Raw genomic sequence first — 15306 nt, forward strand, 5'->3', positions numbered from 1 at the left:
ATGTTCTTCCTCGGGCCTCTACATTTCCTTTACATGCTTTCCATTGAAATGTTAATAAAATCGCGGCAACACAACGTAGACGGAGATGGCAGCGAAGCAGCAGGCGGCCCAGGAGCAAAGGGCGCAGATGGAGCAATAGATTCTGGAGTACCAGCAGCACCAAACACAGATGATGCAGCAGATGCAACAGCAGCAGCAGATGATGCAGCAGCAGGCACAGATGAGCTGGCTGATGAGCCAGACGGTTATGTCTTCTCCACCGGGGAGTCTTCCTCCTCCTCCACCTTACTCCTTGCCGTGGATGCCGCCACCGCCCACTCAGAGCCCGGTGACACCTCTCACCGTGAACAACACGAACATCATCCGGAGCATGAACCACGGTGAGTCCTCCTACACTTGTGCCCAAACCGCTACTTGTACTTGTTCAAGTGTTCAATATGCAAATGCAAATGTTCATTCCATCAACCTTGTAGATTATATGTCACAAGACAATGATGATGAGGCCGGCGGAAGCAATGGAGGAGGACAAGGTTGATGGCATGGTCGTCGTGCACTTGTCGTCGTTGTAATGGATTGTTCGCACTTGTTATGAATTGTAATAATGGACATTGCTATATGGATGGACTCTATGTAACGGATTGTATGCATGAACTATGTGTGCTCGATGTATTTGTGGTGTTGTTGATGTGTTTGGTGATCATATGTTGATATATATGTTATATATGATGTATTTGTGAAATGCAATATTTGAAATGCATGGATAAATGAAAAACAGCAAAAAAAATGAAAAAATCAGGCCCCTTTGCCATGTGTGTGCACACAGCAAAGGACTTTTGGTCTCTTTGCCGTGTGCGCACGCACGGCAAAGGGGCCACGTGTCGCCCACGTGTGCTCCTGGGAAGGTCTGGGGGTGTGCTGCACATTCTTTGCCGTGCTGCCAGGCGTGCTTGCGCACGGCAAAGGCAGGGCACGACAAAGAAGCAACGCACGGAGAAGCTGAGGCGCACGACAAAGATCTGGGGCGCACGGCAAAGACAATAGCACGGCAAAGGGAGGGCTCACGACAGCGATTTGTCTCACGGCAAAGATTTGTTGCGCACGGCAAAGTGATTTCGCACGGCAAAGACGTTGCCGTGCAAAACTGGCGATGCGCACGGCAACGAACTCGTTGCCGTCGAATTGTTTGCCGTGCGGTCTTTGCCGTGAGGCTAAACACGGCAAAGCCTTTGCCGGGCAAATAGACCCCTTTGCCGTGCGATTTGTCGCACGACAACGTCGTGTTTTCCCGTAGTGGTTCCCAAATCGTACATGTGCGTGCTTCGGATCCAACGGCCTCCGACTGGTCCGATCGGAAGCCAATATCGGCGTCCAATTCCTAGAGGTGCCCATATGTGGCCTGAACCGAAGTTGCTTAGTTTAGTGGGTCTGAGCAATGAATGTACAAACAAATAGTTAAACGGCAGTGTAAGTAAGGTTTGATGGCATTGCAAAGAAATATAAACTAAGATAACGAAAGGACCGGGAAATTGTAGTATGAAGTGGGATATACGAATAACGGAAATACTTTTGTACACCCACGGATGGGTGTGAGTGTTTCTGTCACCGTCCATTTATTTCTCGAGATTTGTGCTCACCATGATAGATATAAAGATTCTTTTCTCTCCTCTTTTTATCCAAATTTCAAAGCACAATAGATATCTGCGATTGATCGCCTCAGTAATTTGTTTAGCACATGATGTGGTCAGTCTAGAGAATATCACAATTCTTGCTTTACGATGCAAAAATTACTCACTTTAGCACATGATACATTATATTTACTTTTTCTTATTGCTTTAATCTAATCGCTCGATAGGAGGACTTTCCAAAACCCGTTCAAATATGAATGACCAGTTCACCATCAAGCTCAAGCCATAGCTAAGCGCCTAAACCATGTGCCTAACTATTCCTGGTCATCAAACAAGAATTGTAGGGAAAACAAATCGACTGTTAATACAATAGTCAACACATCCAGCCGTCGAAAAGTACTATAATCTGAAAATTGTCAAGTCCATCACACAATTCTCACTCGAATAGTCAATTATTTCCAATATTTACAAGCTGAACTAACCGGTCGAAATTCTGAGTTTGAATGTTTAAGCAAATATCAGATGTAGCCGCAATAATCCCCCAACTACACCAAAAATCTCCCAATTTAGTAATCCACTAATTTTTTTGGCTCCATCAATCGAAACACGAGAAATACTGCAAAACCATCATATATTATATAGAGTTGCAATCCAACGAGAAGCCCAATAGTGCCCCAATAGCAATTTGGGGCCGGCGGTAAAATTTGGCTCATACGGGCGCGTCTAAAAAAATGCAGGCGTGGTTTCGAGCCCAATAAAATCAATGGCAACCCCGTGTCGGCTCCTAGGCGTTTGACGCGAATCGGGCGCGCGCGCCGACGCCTTGGGCCACTTCGGATTTCGTTCGCGGACCCTGCCCGTCAGAGAGACACAGCGTTGTTGCGTTATTAAAGACGCGCATTGGGGGTCATCGCCGGAAACCGACGCTAATGTACACGCGGCAGCGGCCCAACTCCCCGTGTGACATCAATGACTGCGGCTACTTTAAAACCCCCAGTCGACACCACCGCATCCGTCCAAATCCTCCCAACCCTAGCCACCGCCGCCAGTCGAATCCATCACCGCTAGAAAAATCCACCACCGGAGACATGGCATAAACTACAGAAGCGGCGCCAGCGGGGAGCGTCGCGCCAATTCAACATCGACGAGGCGGACGTGCTCTACCGGCACCGCATTTCGCTGCCGATGGAGTACCACCTGCCGCACGGCTGGCACATGTCCTCCGCCGGCTACGTACTTAGTGCCGCTGGCAGAGGGCCACCGCCCGGAGTGGGCACCGACCAGCCCGGATTAGCGCCGCCTCTTCCAGGAGGAGCGCGACGTCGAGGCCGCCAAGTCCGCCAACCGCACTGGCGATGATGGAGATGCTCTTAGCCTGCTGCCCGATGGAAGTGGACTCGAAGAGTCGTATGTATCCAGTCCTATTTGGATCGGAAGACGGATATCCTCGTGAAAGCCGAGTCCCGTCAGAACTCGGCCGGCCGGCCGGTCGGAGGCTCGTGGTATATATCGTGACCTCCTAGTTACTTTCGTGGAATTCATTGTGTTCGCACATTCCTTGTTCCCTCCCTGCCCTAGATCGAGTCGGATTCATATATATATATATGCACCGCCTCATGCTTTGTCGTACCCGAATCCAATCAGGAACTCGACCGGCCGGGGGCTCGTGGTATAAACGTGTTTGTGGTTTGCCTCCTAGGTTGTTTCGTGGAATTCCTTGTGTGCGCACATCCTTCTTCCCTGCCCTAGATCGATCGAGTCTGAGAGCTAAACTAGACAAGGGCTAAGCATGGCGGAGATGATAATGAACGAAAGCAGGAGGAGGCTGATGGAGGAAGACCCCATAGCTGACGAGGAGCGGAGACAAAGGAGGAGGAGGTATGGTGGGTGGACAGAGGAAGCTCTGGATGAGGATGACAGAGAAAGGGCGGAATATAGACTACGGATGCTCGAGGCGTACCGTCAGTTAGATGAAGTAAACGCACGCGAACGCGAGGAAGAAGAGGAAAGAAAGAGGTGGGACCCGGCTTCTAGAAAGGCCATGCTGGCTATGCCCCTTCCGGTGGTCGGCGAGACGAGGGAGCAGGACTGCGCGATATGCCTCGAGGAGTTCGTGGACGGCGGGAAGAAGCTCAGGATGATGCCCTGCTCCCACTCTTTCCATCAGCGCTGCATCTTCGAATGGCTACAGCGTGGCCGTCGCTGCCCGATCTGCCGCTATGAGCTACCCTCTGTAAGGGCGGATTATCTCCTTTATCAGCAACAACAAGCGGCGGCCTCGGTGTCTTGATCCATTGTACTAGCTAGTAGTATTTTTGCTAAATGTACTCTCTCTGTGTGTTTTATTGTAATAAACTACTGCAACAACATGTACGTATGTGCCCTGTTCTTAGCAAGTTAATTAGTTTGCTTCTGTGGCCTACCAATACTTGATATGTTTTTTTTTTTGAGAAACATCCGCCCTCTTTATTAAATCAAAGTGCGAGGAATACAAACGCCTTCAGGCGGATTAATAAACCAAACATGTCTACCTACTTGTAGGGATAAAACTAACTGCGCAAGATTATACGCCTCTTTATTCGATGATCTTCCTTCATGTGAAAACATAGCTTCCACGAATCCCCTTGCTCCAAACTGTATTTCCGAAATTATATGACTATAAACCCCAAGATTGGCTTCATGCAGAGCGTTCACCACCCGCAAGCAATCACTTGCGATCATCATCCTGGGTAATTTGAGGTCTTGCGCCAGGTTGAGGCCTTCCCGGACAGCTAGCGCCTCCATGATCTCTGGATCAACTAAACCATGAAACAATACAGCTGAGGGACCAAGATACTCTCCCGCCTCCGATCTAGCGACAACAGCAACTGATCCGCAACTTCCACTCCTTGACACCCCTGCATCCACATTGAGTTTTTCCATCCCAGGTGGCGGTGGAATCCATCTAGCCAGGGAAACGGTAGGCCCTCTCCCAACCTTTGCAGGTTTCGGTTTCTTCATTTGGTCCAACTCCCTAATAAAGGTGTCAATAAAACAGTGTGTGTTGAGCGGGCTTTGAAACGAATCTTCATGAATTGCCTTGCGCCGAGCGTGCCAAATTGCCCACAAAGTAACACACATCCGTGTAAGCTGATTGTGCGTGAGGGTGTCTATCATAGAAAAAAGCCAGGTCCTTGCCTGTGCTTCATTCACCTGACACATGTGTTCAAGCAGCTCCTCATCTGTCAAGGCCCAGACGCATCTCGCCATCGTGCACTCAAGCAACGAATGACGCCATGAATCTACTGCCCCACATATACCACAGGAGCTCGACGCCGTAATGTGTCGCCGGCTCAACAAGTCCGCCGTCGGCAATGATTGCCGCGCCAGCCTCCATAAGAAAACCTTCAGTTTGGCTGGAACTTGGATGTGCCACAAGCTCGTCCAACCCTTTTGCACATCCTTCGTGTTCGAGCCCGCAGACGCCCCCTCAATCCAAGCGACTCTTTTCTCCTTCAGTTCAGCCAACATCCTGTAAGCCGAGCGTACACTGAAAATACCCCTACTGTCATAGTGCCAGGCCCAAAAATCTGCTTGTACACGCGTACTGAGAGGGATAGCCTGGATCAGCTGTACATCCATTGGTAGAAAATGCTCCTGAAGCAGGTCCCCATTCCACTGCCTCATCATATGATCAATAAACTCTGAAACGCGCTGGGGTGTTTCTTGATCCGGCGGTGTCCGACAAGCTATAGGCCATAATGCTCCATCTCTGGGCAGCCAGTTATCAGCCCATGCATTAGTAGTCTCCCCCGTCCCGATACGGCGGATCAAACCCGTAGCTAGGACCTCCCTTCCATCTAGAATAGACCTCCATATCTTTGATGGATGAGCTCCTAAGTCAGCAGTCATGAAATCTGAGTCTGGGAAGTAGATAGCTTTGAGCATACGAGCACTGAGCGTGTTGGGAGACTGGAGAATTCAGCATCCTTGGCGCGCCAGCAGTGCTAAGTTGAATAACTCAATATCATGGAAACCGAGGCCACCCAAAAACTTCGGTTTTGTCATGTCCTCCCACGACACCCAACATGTCTTCCTCTTGCCATCTTTTGAGCCCCACCAGAAATTCCTTATCAGCGAGTTGATATGTTGACATAATCCCCGTGGAAGCTTGAAGCAAGCCATCGAGAAAACTGGAATTGCCTGCGCAACTGATTTGATCAAAACATCCTTCCCTCCAGCCGACAAACACTGCTCTATCCAACCTTGAATCCTCTGCCATATACGATCCTTTAGAAATTTAAAAGACCCATTCACTGATCTCCCCACATCAGAGGGCATACCCAAGTACTTTTCACTTAGAGACTCATTCTGAACATTAAGAATCAGTTTGAGTTCCTGTTTTACTAAATTTGGACAACTCTTACTAAAGAAAATTGATGACTTGTCCAAATTTATCCTCTGTCCCGATGCTCGCCAGGAAGCATCCAGTGTGTCCCGAGCATCTCAGGCACTCTCCCCATTTGTCTTAATAAACAGCAGGCTATCATCGGAGAAAAGAAGGTGGTTCACTGCCGGGGCAGTGGGGGCCACTTGTAAACCCTGTAGCGTTGATGATTCACTTCTAGCTTTTAGGAGGCACGACAGACCCTCTGCTGCTAACAAGAACAAATATGGCGATATTGGGTCACCTTGGCGGATACCCCGAGATGGTTGGAATTCCTCTAACCGTTCTCCATTAAACAATACTGAGAATGATACCGTAGTAACCATCCTCATGATCATCCTCACCCATGTTCGATGGAAACCAAGTTTTTTTCATAATTGCCTCAAGATATTCCCATTCAACACGGTCATAAGCCTTCCTCATGTCGAGTTTTAGAGCACAAAATCTATGCTTGACTGCTTTGTTCCTCTTCATAAAGTGAAGGCACTCATAGGCCGTAATTATATTGTCCGTAATTAATCTGCCCGGCACGAAAGTTGACTGTTCGTCAGATATAATCTCAGGTAACACCACCTTCAGTCTGTTTGCGAGGACTTTCGAAGCAATCTTATAAATCACGTTACATAGACTGATAGGCCTAAACTTCCCCAGCTCCTCTGGCTTGTCTACCTTAGGGATTAGGACAAGAGAGGTCTTTTTGAAACCAGTCGGATCATCCTCTCCCCGGAGCACACGAAGCACAATATTCGTCACCTCCTCTCCGCAGAGATCCCAGTGTCTTTGAAAAAAATGTGCCGGAAATCCATCAGCCCCCGTCGCTTTGGTAGGGAACATCTGGAAAAGAGCTACTCTCACTTCCTTCTCGCTGATTGCAGCGATCAACTCCTTATTCATAGCTTCAGTAACCCGTACTGGTATTGTGTCTAAAACCGCTGCCATGTCCTCCGTTCCCTCAGATTGATATAGGTCTCGGTAGAACTTTGTGGTAGCGTCTGACATCTCCTTAGGATCTTCCGTCAAATCACCACTCGGTTTCCTCAAGGAGGCAACCTTGTTCTTCCTCTTCTGTTGATTCGCCCGAAGGTGGAAAAAAACGTGTATTCTTATCGCCTTCCGCTAGCCACTGCACCCAAGAGCGTTGCCGCCACATCACCTCCTCCCGATGATCTATTTCCACTAGCCGCTTGACAGTCTTGATTTCCGCATGGGTAGGTCTCACGCGTGTCGGTTCCTCTCGCATCTTCTTCAGTTCATCCCTCAAGATGCGTATTTCTTTCCTGACACCTCCAAACGTACTAGATCCCCACGTCTTCAAAGAGTCTGTGACCGCGCAGATCTTCTCCTGTAGCTCAGCAAGTATCGATGCTTTCCCGCCTTGGGTCCATGCCTGGCGGAGGAGCGGCTCGAAACCATCATGACGCTCCCACATCACCTCATACCGAATTTTTTTCTCCTCCCTCCTTAGCCCACCTAACATCTCTTCCTGCCGCCAAGATAAGAGTATAGGGCAGTGATCGGAGGATGCCGCCGTAAGATGGCGTACTGTGGTAAGTGGAAACCTAGCGCTCCACTCTGGTGTTGCCAATGCACGATCAAGTCTTACTCTGCAGTAACTGCCCCCGGCAACCTTCTTCTCATACGTCCAGCTTGTTCCTTGGTAGCCCAAGTCTTGCAAACCGCACACATCAACAACATCACGGAACCCTGCGATCTGTGCGTAACTCCTTTCCTGCACCCCAACATGTTCATGCCGGTGCAGTACCTCATTAAAATCCCCTAGTAGCATCCAGGGTAAAGGCGATGATGACCTGATGAATTTTAGCATGTCCCAAGTCTTAAACCTCTCAGCCGTCTGTGCCTCCCCATAGACACCTGTGAGGCGCCATGGGTCTTTTCCAACCTCTTTCCCAATTGCATCAATACGATATTGTGAATAAGGCAAAATCTCGATGGATATGTTATTATTCCAAAAAAGTCCGAGGCCACCACTGCGGCCCGAGCTACTTACAGCAAAGCACTTGTCAAAACCCAACGTATGAGCTAAACTCTCCACACGCCTCCTGTGTAATTGGGTTTCGAGGACAAGGAGCAGCGTGGGGCATGTTTCTTCGCAAGATCGCGAATCTCTCTAACTGTCGCAGCACCACCCAAACCACGACAGTTAGTACTCATCACACTCATTGGGACCGGCGGGTCTCCTCCTGGGAGCCCGCCAAAGCTGAGTTGTTATTGCATGTAGCAATGCCCACTTGTTTCTTCTGCCTCTCCAACGATTGCTCGCTTGAACCGCGCACCGTCAACAGGCGCGCCTCCGTCGTCCACTTCACCTCCGGCAGCTTGCTTTTTTCCTCCCTGGCCAGAAACACTCCATCCCTCTCCGCCTCGCTCGGTTTAAAGTTCCTGAGCAGTTCAGTGATGACCCACAAGTATAGGGGATCGCAACAGTCTTCGAGGGAAGTAAAACCCAATTTATTGATTCGACACAAGGGGAGCCAAAGAATATTTGTAAGCCTTAACAGCGGAGTTCTCAATTCAGCTGCACCTGGAAATAGACTTGCTCGCAAGAGTTTATCAGTAGCAACAGTTTTATAGAAGTAGCAGTAGTGAAATATAAGCAGCAGTGTAACAAAGACAGCAGTAGTGATTATAGTAAACAGTAGGATTAAAATACTGTAGGCATAGGGATGGATGAACGGGCGCTGCATGGATAAGAGAACTCATGTAACAATCAAGGAAGGTCATTTGCAGATAGTAATAAAACAGTATCCAAGTACTAAACAACCATAGGCATGTGTTCCGTATATAGTCGTACGTGCTCGCAATGAGAAACTTGCACAACATCTTTTGTCCTACCAGCCGGTGGCAGCCGAGCCTCTAGGGAAACTACTGGTAATTAAGGTACTCCTTTTAGTAGAGTACCGGAGCAAAGCATTAACACTCCGTGAACACATGTGATCCTCATATCACAATCTTCCCCTCCGGTTGTCCCAATTTCTGTCACTTTGGGGCCTCGGGTTCCGGACAGCAATATGTGTATACAACTTGCAGGTAAGATCATAAAACAATGAATATCATCATGAATCAATAACATGTTCAGATCTGAAATCATGGCACTCGGGCCCTAGTGACAAGAATTAAGCATAACAAGTTGCAACAATATCATAAAAGTACCAACAACGGATACTAGGCACTATGCCCTAACAATCTTATGACTATTACATGATCAATCTCATCCAATCCCTACCATCCCCTTCAGCCTACATCGGGGGAATTACTCACACATGGATGGGGGAAGCATGGATGCTCGATGGAGAGGCATCGGTGGTGATGATGGGGATGATCTCCTCCAATTCCCCGTCCCGGCAGGGTGCCAGAACGCAGTTTCTGGTCCCGAGACGGAGTTTCGCGATGGCGGCGGAGTTCTGGATGTCTTCTGGAAAAGTGGTCGAACTCCTGTGCGCTTTTAGGTCGAAAGCCTTAAGTAGTCCAGAGGGGAGCGTCGGGGGCTGGTCGAGGCGACCTCACCATAAGGCGGCACACCCCCCCTCCTGGCCGCGCCGGCCTATGGTGTGGAGGTCGTGGGCCTCCCCCTGGCCTGCCCTTCTGGCTCCGTGTGTCTTCTGTGAAAATAGGCCCTTCGCAATTATTTCCGGGGATTTTCCTGAAAGTTGATTTTCTGCACAAAAATAAGACACCAGGGCAATTCTGCTGAAAACAGCGTTAGTCCGTGTTAGTTGTATCCAAAATACACAAATTAGAGGCAAAACAATAGCAAAAGTGTTCGGGAAAGTAGATAAGTTTTGGACGTATCAACTCCCCCAAGCTTAGCTTATTGCTTGTCCTCAAGCAATTCAGTTAACAACTGAGTGCGATAAAAGAACTTTCACGAACACATTTGCTCATATGATGTAAATATTCTCATTATATGGACGATTACTTAGGCAATTCATAATAAGATAAATGCAAATAAAGTCATCTAATAGTTATGTCAATCATGACAAAGATACCAACAAACTAATAATAAGCATCATGAATCATATCTATCAGCAGGATTGCAATGTTCATAAAGAGATATGATAAAGTGGTATCTCGCTTGCCCGTATTTGTACAGCAAAACATAATTGCCCAGGCACCTCTGAATTTCATGGAAAGACTAGAAGTAAAGATTATCAAAGATAAAAGCATCAAAGTTATACCACAACTGATCATACTTTGGGACAAGCATATTATACTAAGAATGACAGTTATGCTCTCAAGAAGGTGCTCAAAGAAAGGATGGTGACTCAACATAAAAGTAAAAGATTGACCCTTCGCAGAGGGAAGCAGGGATTAACATGTGCTAGAGCTTTTCATTTTTCTAAAGACAGAAGTAAAATTGTTTTGAGAGGTGTTTGTTGTTGTCAACGAATGGTAGTGGGCACTCTAACTACCTTGTCAACCAGACTTTCAAGAGCGGCTCCCATGAAGGACGTTGTCTCTACCAGGAAGGTAGATCATCCCGCTTCTCTTTTGTTTACACATGTATTTTAGTTTCATTATGGATGACACTCCCCCCAACCTTTGCTTACACAAGCCATGGCTAACCGAATCCTCGGGTGCCTTCCAACATTCTCATACCATGGATGAGTGTCTATTTGCAAATTAAGTTGCTTACTGATAAATCAGGGCAAAAGATGAGAAGAGAATTATTAATGAAAGTTGTAATTAATTGGGTCTGGGCACCCCGTTGCCAGCTCTTTTTGCAAAATTATTGGATAAGCGGATGTGCCACTAGTCCATTGGTGAAAGTCTGTCAGAAGTAAATGACAAGGTTGAAAGATAAAACACCACATACTTTCTCATGAGCTGTAAAACATTGACACAAATTGAGAAGTACTTTGAAGGTTTTAAAGGTAGCACATGAAAATTTACTTGGAATGGTTTGAAATGCCATGAATAGGTATTTATGGTGGACACTTTGGAATAACTTGGTTTTCAGGGGTTTGGAAGCACGAGCAGCATTCCCGCTCAGTACAAGTGAAGGCTAGCAATAGACTGGGAAGCGACAATCAAGAGAGCAATAACTGTCATAATCATGCTTGCGACAGAATAAAACTAACGGAGACATAAAAGTGTTACAAGAACTCTGAAGCAAAGTAAATCATCGAGGCTTAATTGACTTTTTGTTTAGTCATATGCATGCGTGATCATGTGCCAAGTCAATTCAAACGAGTTATTCAGAGGAGGAAACCACAATATCATACCTATCTATGAATAAAACAATGCAAGCAAATATTCATGACATGCTACTCATATTAATAAATTGGAGCTAAACATGAGAGATCATGAACTACTAGACTTTCATTAAATGAAATATACCTCACATGAACCAACTAAGCATGCTCACATGGATGAGTATATGTACAAAAATGAAAACAAATAGAGTTCATACCAGCCTCTCACCACAGTCAAATTGTCGTAGATCGTCATTATTGCCTTTCACTTGTGCGGCTTGAATAATATGAAATGAAAACCAAGCTCCAACCACTGGAGACCCTAAACTCCCTAATAAACTTTACAAAACCGAAGAAGAACAATAAATATTTTTGGTGTTTTCGATATTAGAGTCAAGAACGAAAGTAAAATCTTTTTGGATTTTCTCATAGCAAACCAACGATAGTGAATAAAGCAAAATAGGAACAAGAAACCAAACAAACAAATGATTTAGAGAAACAACAGAAATATTTTTGGTCTTTTTGTGTTTTGGAAAAGAAACAAAGCAAAAACAAGAGAATGAAAACTAAAAGAATCACAGAAAAACAAAGTGGCCGAAATCTGCCAAAACTTGACAGCAGTACAGTAATCATTTTTTTCGAAAATCTTCTGCTGTTCAACTCGACAAGTTCTCAACTAATGAAAGTTAGATAATAACCTGGGGAACATGACAAAAATTTGCAGCTCAAAATAACGTTCTGGCTACGCACAGGAATTTTTTTCAGTATCAGTCCAGAATCTGTTTTTTAGACAACACTTCCGCAAATATCATCTTCCTCATATTAGAGGCAATCATCGGCACACAAGTGAAATAAAAAGTAAAAGTGAAGGTTACTACGGTACTAACAACCTTCAAAAACTAAAAATAAGAAACCTACTGAAATAAAAATAACCGAAAGAGAAACAACCAAAAGAAGAGAAACAAGTATATACAAATATTCGGCAATTGTAATATGCAACGAATGAGGGATGCCGGCATACCTCCCCCCAAGCTTAGGCTTTTGGCCTAAGTGGAGGTCAATCCCACGGTGCCCATGAGGTGGCGCGCCCCCCCTCCTTGGCCGCGCCGGCACATGGGGGCCAGCCCTGGGGTGCCCCACTGGTAAGCCCCAGGCACTCCCAGGTTGCATTTCGAAAAATAGGACCAACGGTATAGGTTTTATAAATTTTTGAGAATTTCGAAAAATGCACATTTCTGGGTGTTAAAATTACTATTGCAGGGCAAAAAAAGATTTTCAAACTTCTAAACAACTAAAGCATCTTGCAAAACAAGTAGTACTACAGCAAGTAAAACAAGTGGAGAAAGAAAGAAATGTTGTTTAACTCTTCTATGCATTTAAAATATACTTGTTAACAAGATTGATCAAGTCTTGCCACCAAATAAATTTTACATGTCATAAGAAGAAATAAACTTCAAATCAATCATGTTACCTTATATTGTATTGATATGGATCCAATCACAATAGTTTGATATTCTTCTTTAGGCTCATATATAGGGAAATCAATACCTCCCACTTTGATAGTTCTCAAATTAGAAATTGTATTAACTCCATATACTTTATCAATCCTCTTGGGAAAATAAACAGTATGTTCCTTGTCATCAACATTGAAAGTAACTTCCTTTATTGCAATCAATAACAGCCCCTGCAGTGTTAAGAAAAGGTCTTCCAAGAATAATAGACATATTATCATCTTCAGGCATTTCCGACACAACAAAATTAGTTAATATTAAGCAATTTTGAGTAACTTGAACAGGAACATCTTCACATATACCAACAGGAACATCAGTAGATTTATCAGCCATTTACAAAGATATATCGGTTGATATCAACTTATCTAGATCAAGTCTCTTGTAAAGAGAAAAAGGCATAACACTAACTCCTGCTCCCAAATCACATAGAGCAGTTCTAACATAATTATTCTTGATGGAACAAGGGATAGTCGGTATACCTGGGTCTCCCAGCTTCTTTGGAACCTTGCCATTGAAAGAGTAATTAGCAAGCATAGTGGAAATCTCCTCATTAGGAATTTTCCTTTTGTTAGAGACAATATTATTTTGAATAAGGAGGCAATTTAATAGCATCAGTCAAGGGATTTGCAAAAACAAAGGTTTCATCCAATCACAAAATTTATTATAGTGTTCTTCCTCTTTTGATTTTAGTTTCTTAGCAGGAAAAGGAATTTGCTTTTGAACCCAAGGTTCTCTTTCATTACCATGTTTCTTAGCAATAAAATCTTCTTTAGTATACTTTTTATTTTTAGCATGTTTTTCAGGTTCATCTTCAATCTCATCTTTATCAGAAACATCATTCTTATCATTATCTTTATCATGTTCATTACCACTTTCAGTTTCAGCATCAGAAATAGAAATACTATTAGAATCATTAACATGTTCAGAAGATTCTACAACAGTTTTATGTTTCTTCTTCTTTTTCTTAGAAGGACTACTAGTTTCTTTAGTTCGTTGAGAATCTTGTTCAACTCTTTTGAGATGGCCCTCAGGATATAGAGGATCCTGAGTAGAAACACCACCTCTAGTTGTTACTTCATAAGCATGTTTTTGTTTATGAGTATTTTTTAACAAGTCATTTTGCACTTTAGTGAGTTGATCAAATTGAGTTTGAACCATATGAAAATGTTTAACACGCATCTTAACATCATTGGAGGTTCTCTCCAGAATATCATGCAATTTACTAATAGCTTGAGAATTTTCCATTAGATGATTCTCTACTCTCATATTAAAGTTATCTTGCTTAACAACATAATTATCAAATTCATCTAAACATTGATCAGGAGGTTTCGAGTAAGGAATGTCTCCTTTATCAAAGTGTTGAAGAGAATGTACCTCAATTGTGGATGAAGGGGGAGTTATCTTACATAAATCTTCTATGGGGGGTAAATTCTTCACATCTTCAGATTTAATACATTTCTCTTTAAGAGATTTCTTGGCTTCCCTCATATCTTCATCATTTAACTTAATCATACCACGCTTCTTCAATATTGGTGTTGGGGTTGGTTCAGGTGTAGTCCAATCATCATGATTTTGGCTTATTCTCGCCAATAATTCTTCAGCTTCGTCTGGAGTTCTTTTCCTGAAAACACAACTAGCACAACTATCCAGGTATGCCCTAGACTCAATGGTTAGTCCACTATAAAATATAACAAGTAAGTCATGCTTTTCTAAATCATGTCTAGGCCGAGCTCTAATAAGAGAGCAAAACCTTGCCCAAGCTTCAAGCAATTTCTCCCCATCTTCCTGGTCAAAACTATAAATTTTCTGCAAGGCAATATGTTGAACACTAGAAGGAAAATATTTGCGAAAGAAAACATCAAGTAAACCACTTGGACTATCAATAGAATCAGGAGGCAAACTATTATACCAAATCTTAGCATCATCCTTTAATGAGAAAGGCAAAATTTTAGCAACAAAATAAGTACGCATCTTAATATCATCAGAAAACAAGCTACTCAAAGTAGAAAGCTCATTCATGTGCTCTACAACACTTTCTTTTTCAGTACCACGAAAAGGTGTTTTTTCAACAATAGATATATGAGATAAATCAAGAGAAAAATTATAATCCTTATCCTTAATGTTTATAGGAGATGTGGCAAATTTAGGATCAGGAGACAGTTTATATCTAACAGCACATTGTGCAAGAAGCTTATTAATGTTACTTGCATGAGTAGTAGCATTACATTTATCAATAAAATCATCACCAAGTTCCACATAATATTCATCAAGATCATCACTAGAGTGTTCAACAGACTCAGGTGAATTAACAGGTGTAATAGTATTTTCATTAGGAATTTTAGCATTTTCAATTTGTCTAGACCTAGCAACTGTAGCATCTAGAAAAGGACCTAATGAACCATTATCATCAAGCACAGTAGAAGCATCATCAAATTATCAGAGGAATTTTCAGTTTCAACAGAAGTACCAACTCGTGAAGCTTGTGGTGGTGAAACAAGTTGACTTATCACATATGGTGAATCAAGAGCAGC

General features: G+C 44.1%; 1 protein-coding gene across 1 annotated transcript; it reads left to right on the top strand.

The window, feature by feature from the left end:
- Positions 1-3414: 3414 nt before the first annotated feature.
- On the top strand, positions 3415-3915 carry LOC127303392 (uncharacterized). The gene has a single exon (XM_051334133.2). It carries the CDS (start codon positions 3415-3417, stop codon positions 3913-3915), a length of 501 nt encoding a protein of 166 aa, XP_051190093.1.
- The last annotated feature ends 11391 nt before the right edge of the window (positions 3916-15306 follow it).

This window comes from Lolium perenne, chromosome 5 (genome assembly GCF_019359855.2).
Source record: "Lolium perenne isolate Kyuss_39 chromosome 5, Kyuss_2.0, whole genome shotgun sequence".
Lineage (NCBI taxonomy): Eukaryota > Viridiplantae > Streptophyta > Magnoliopsida > Poales > Poaceae > Lolium > Lolium perenne.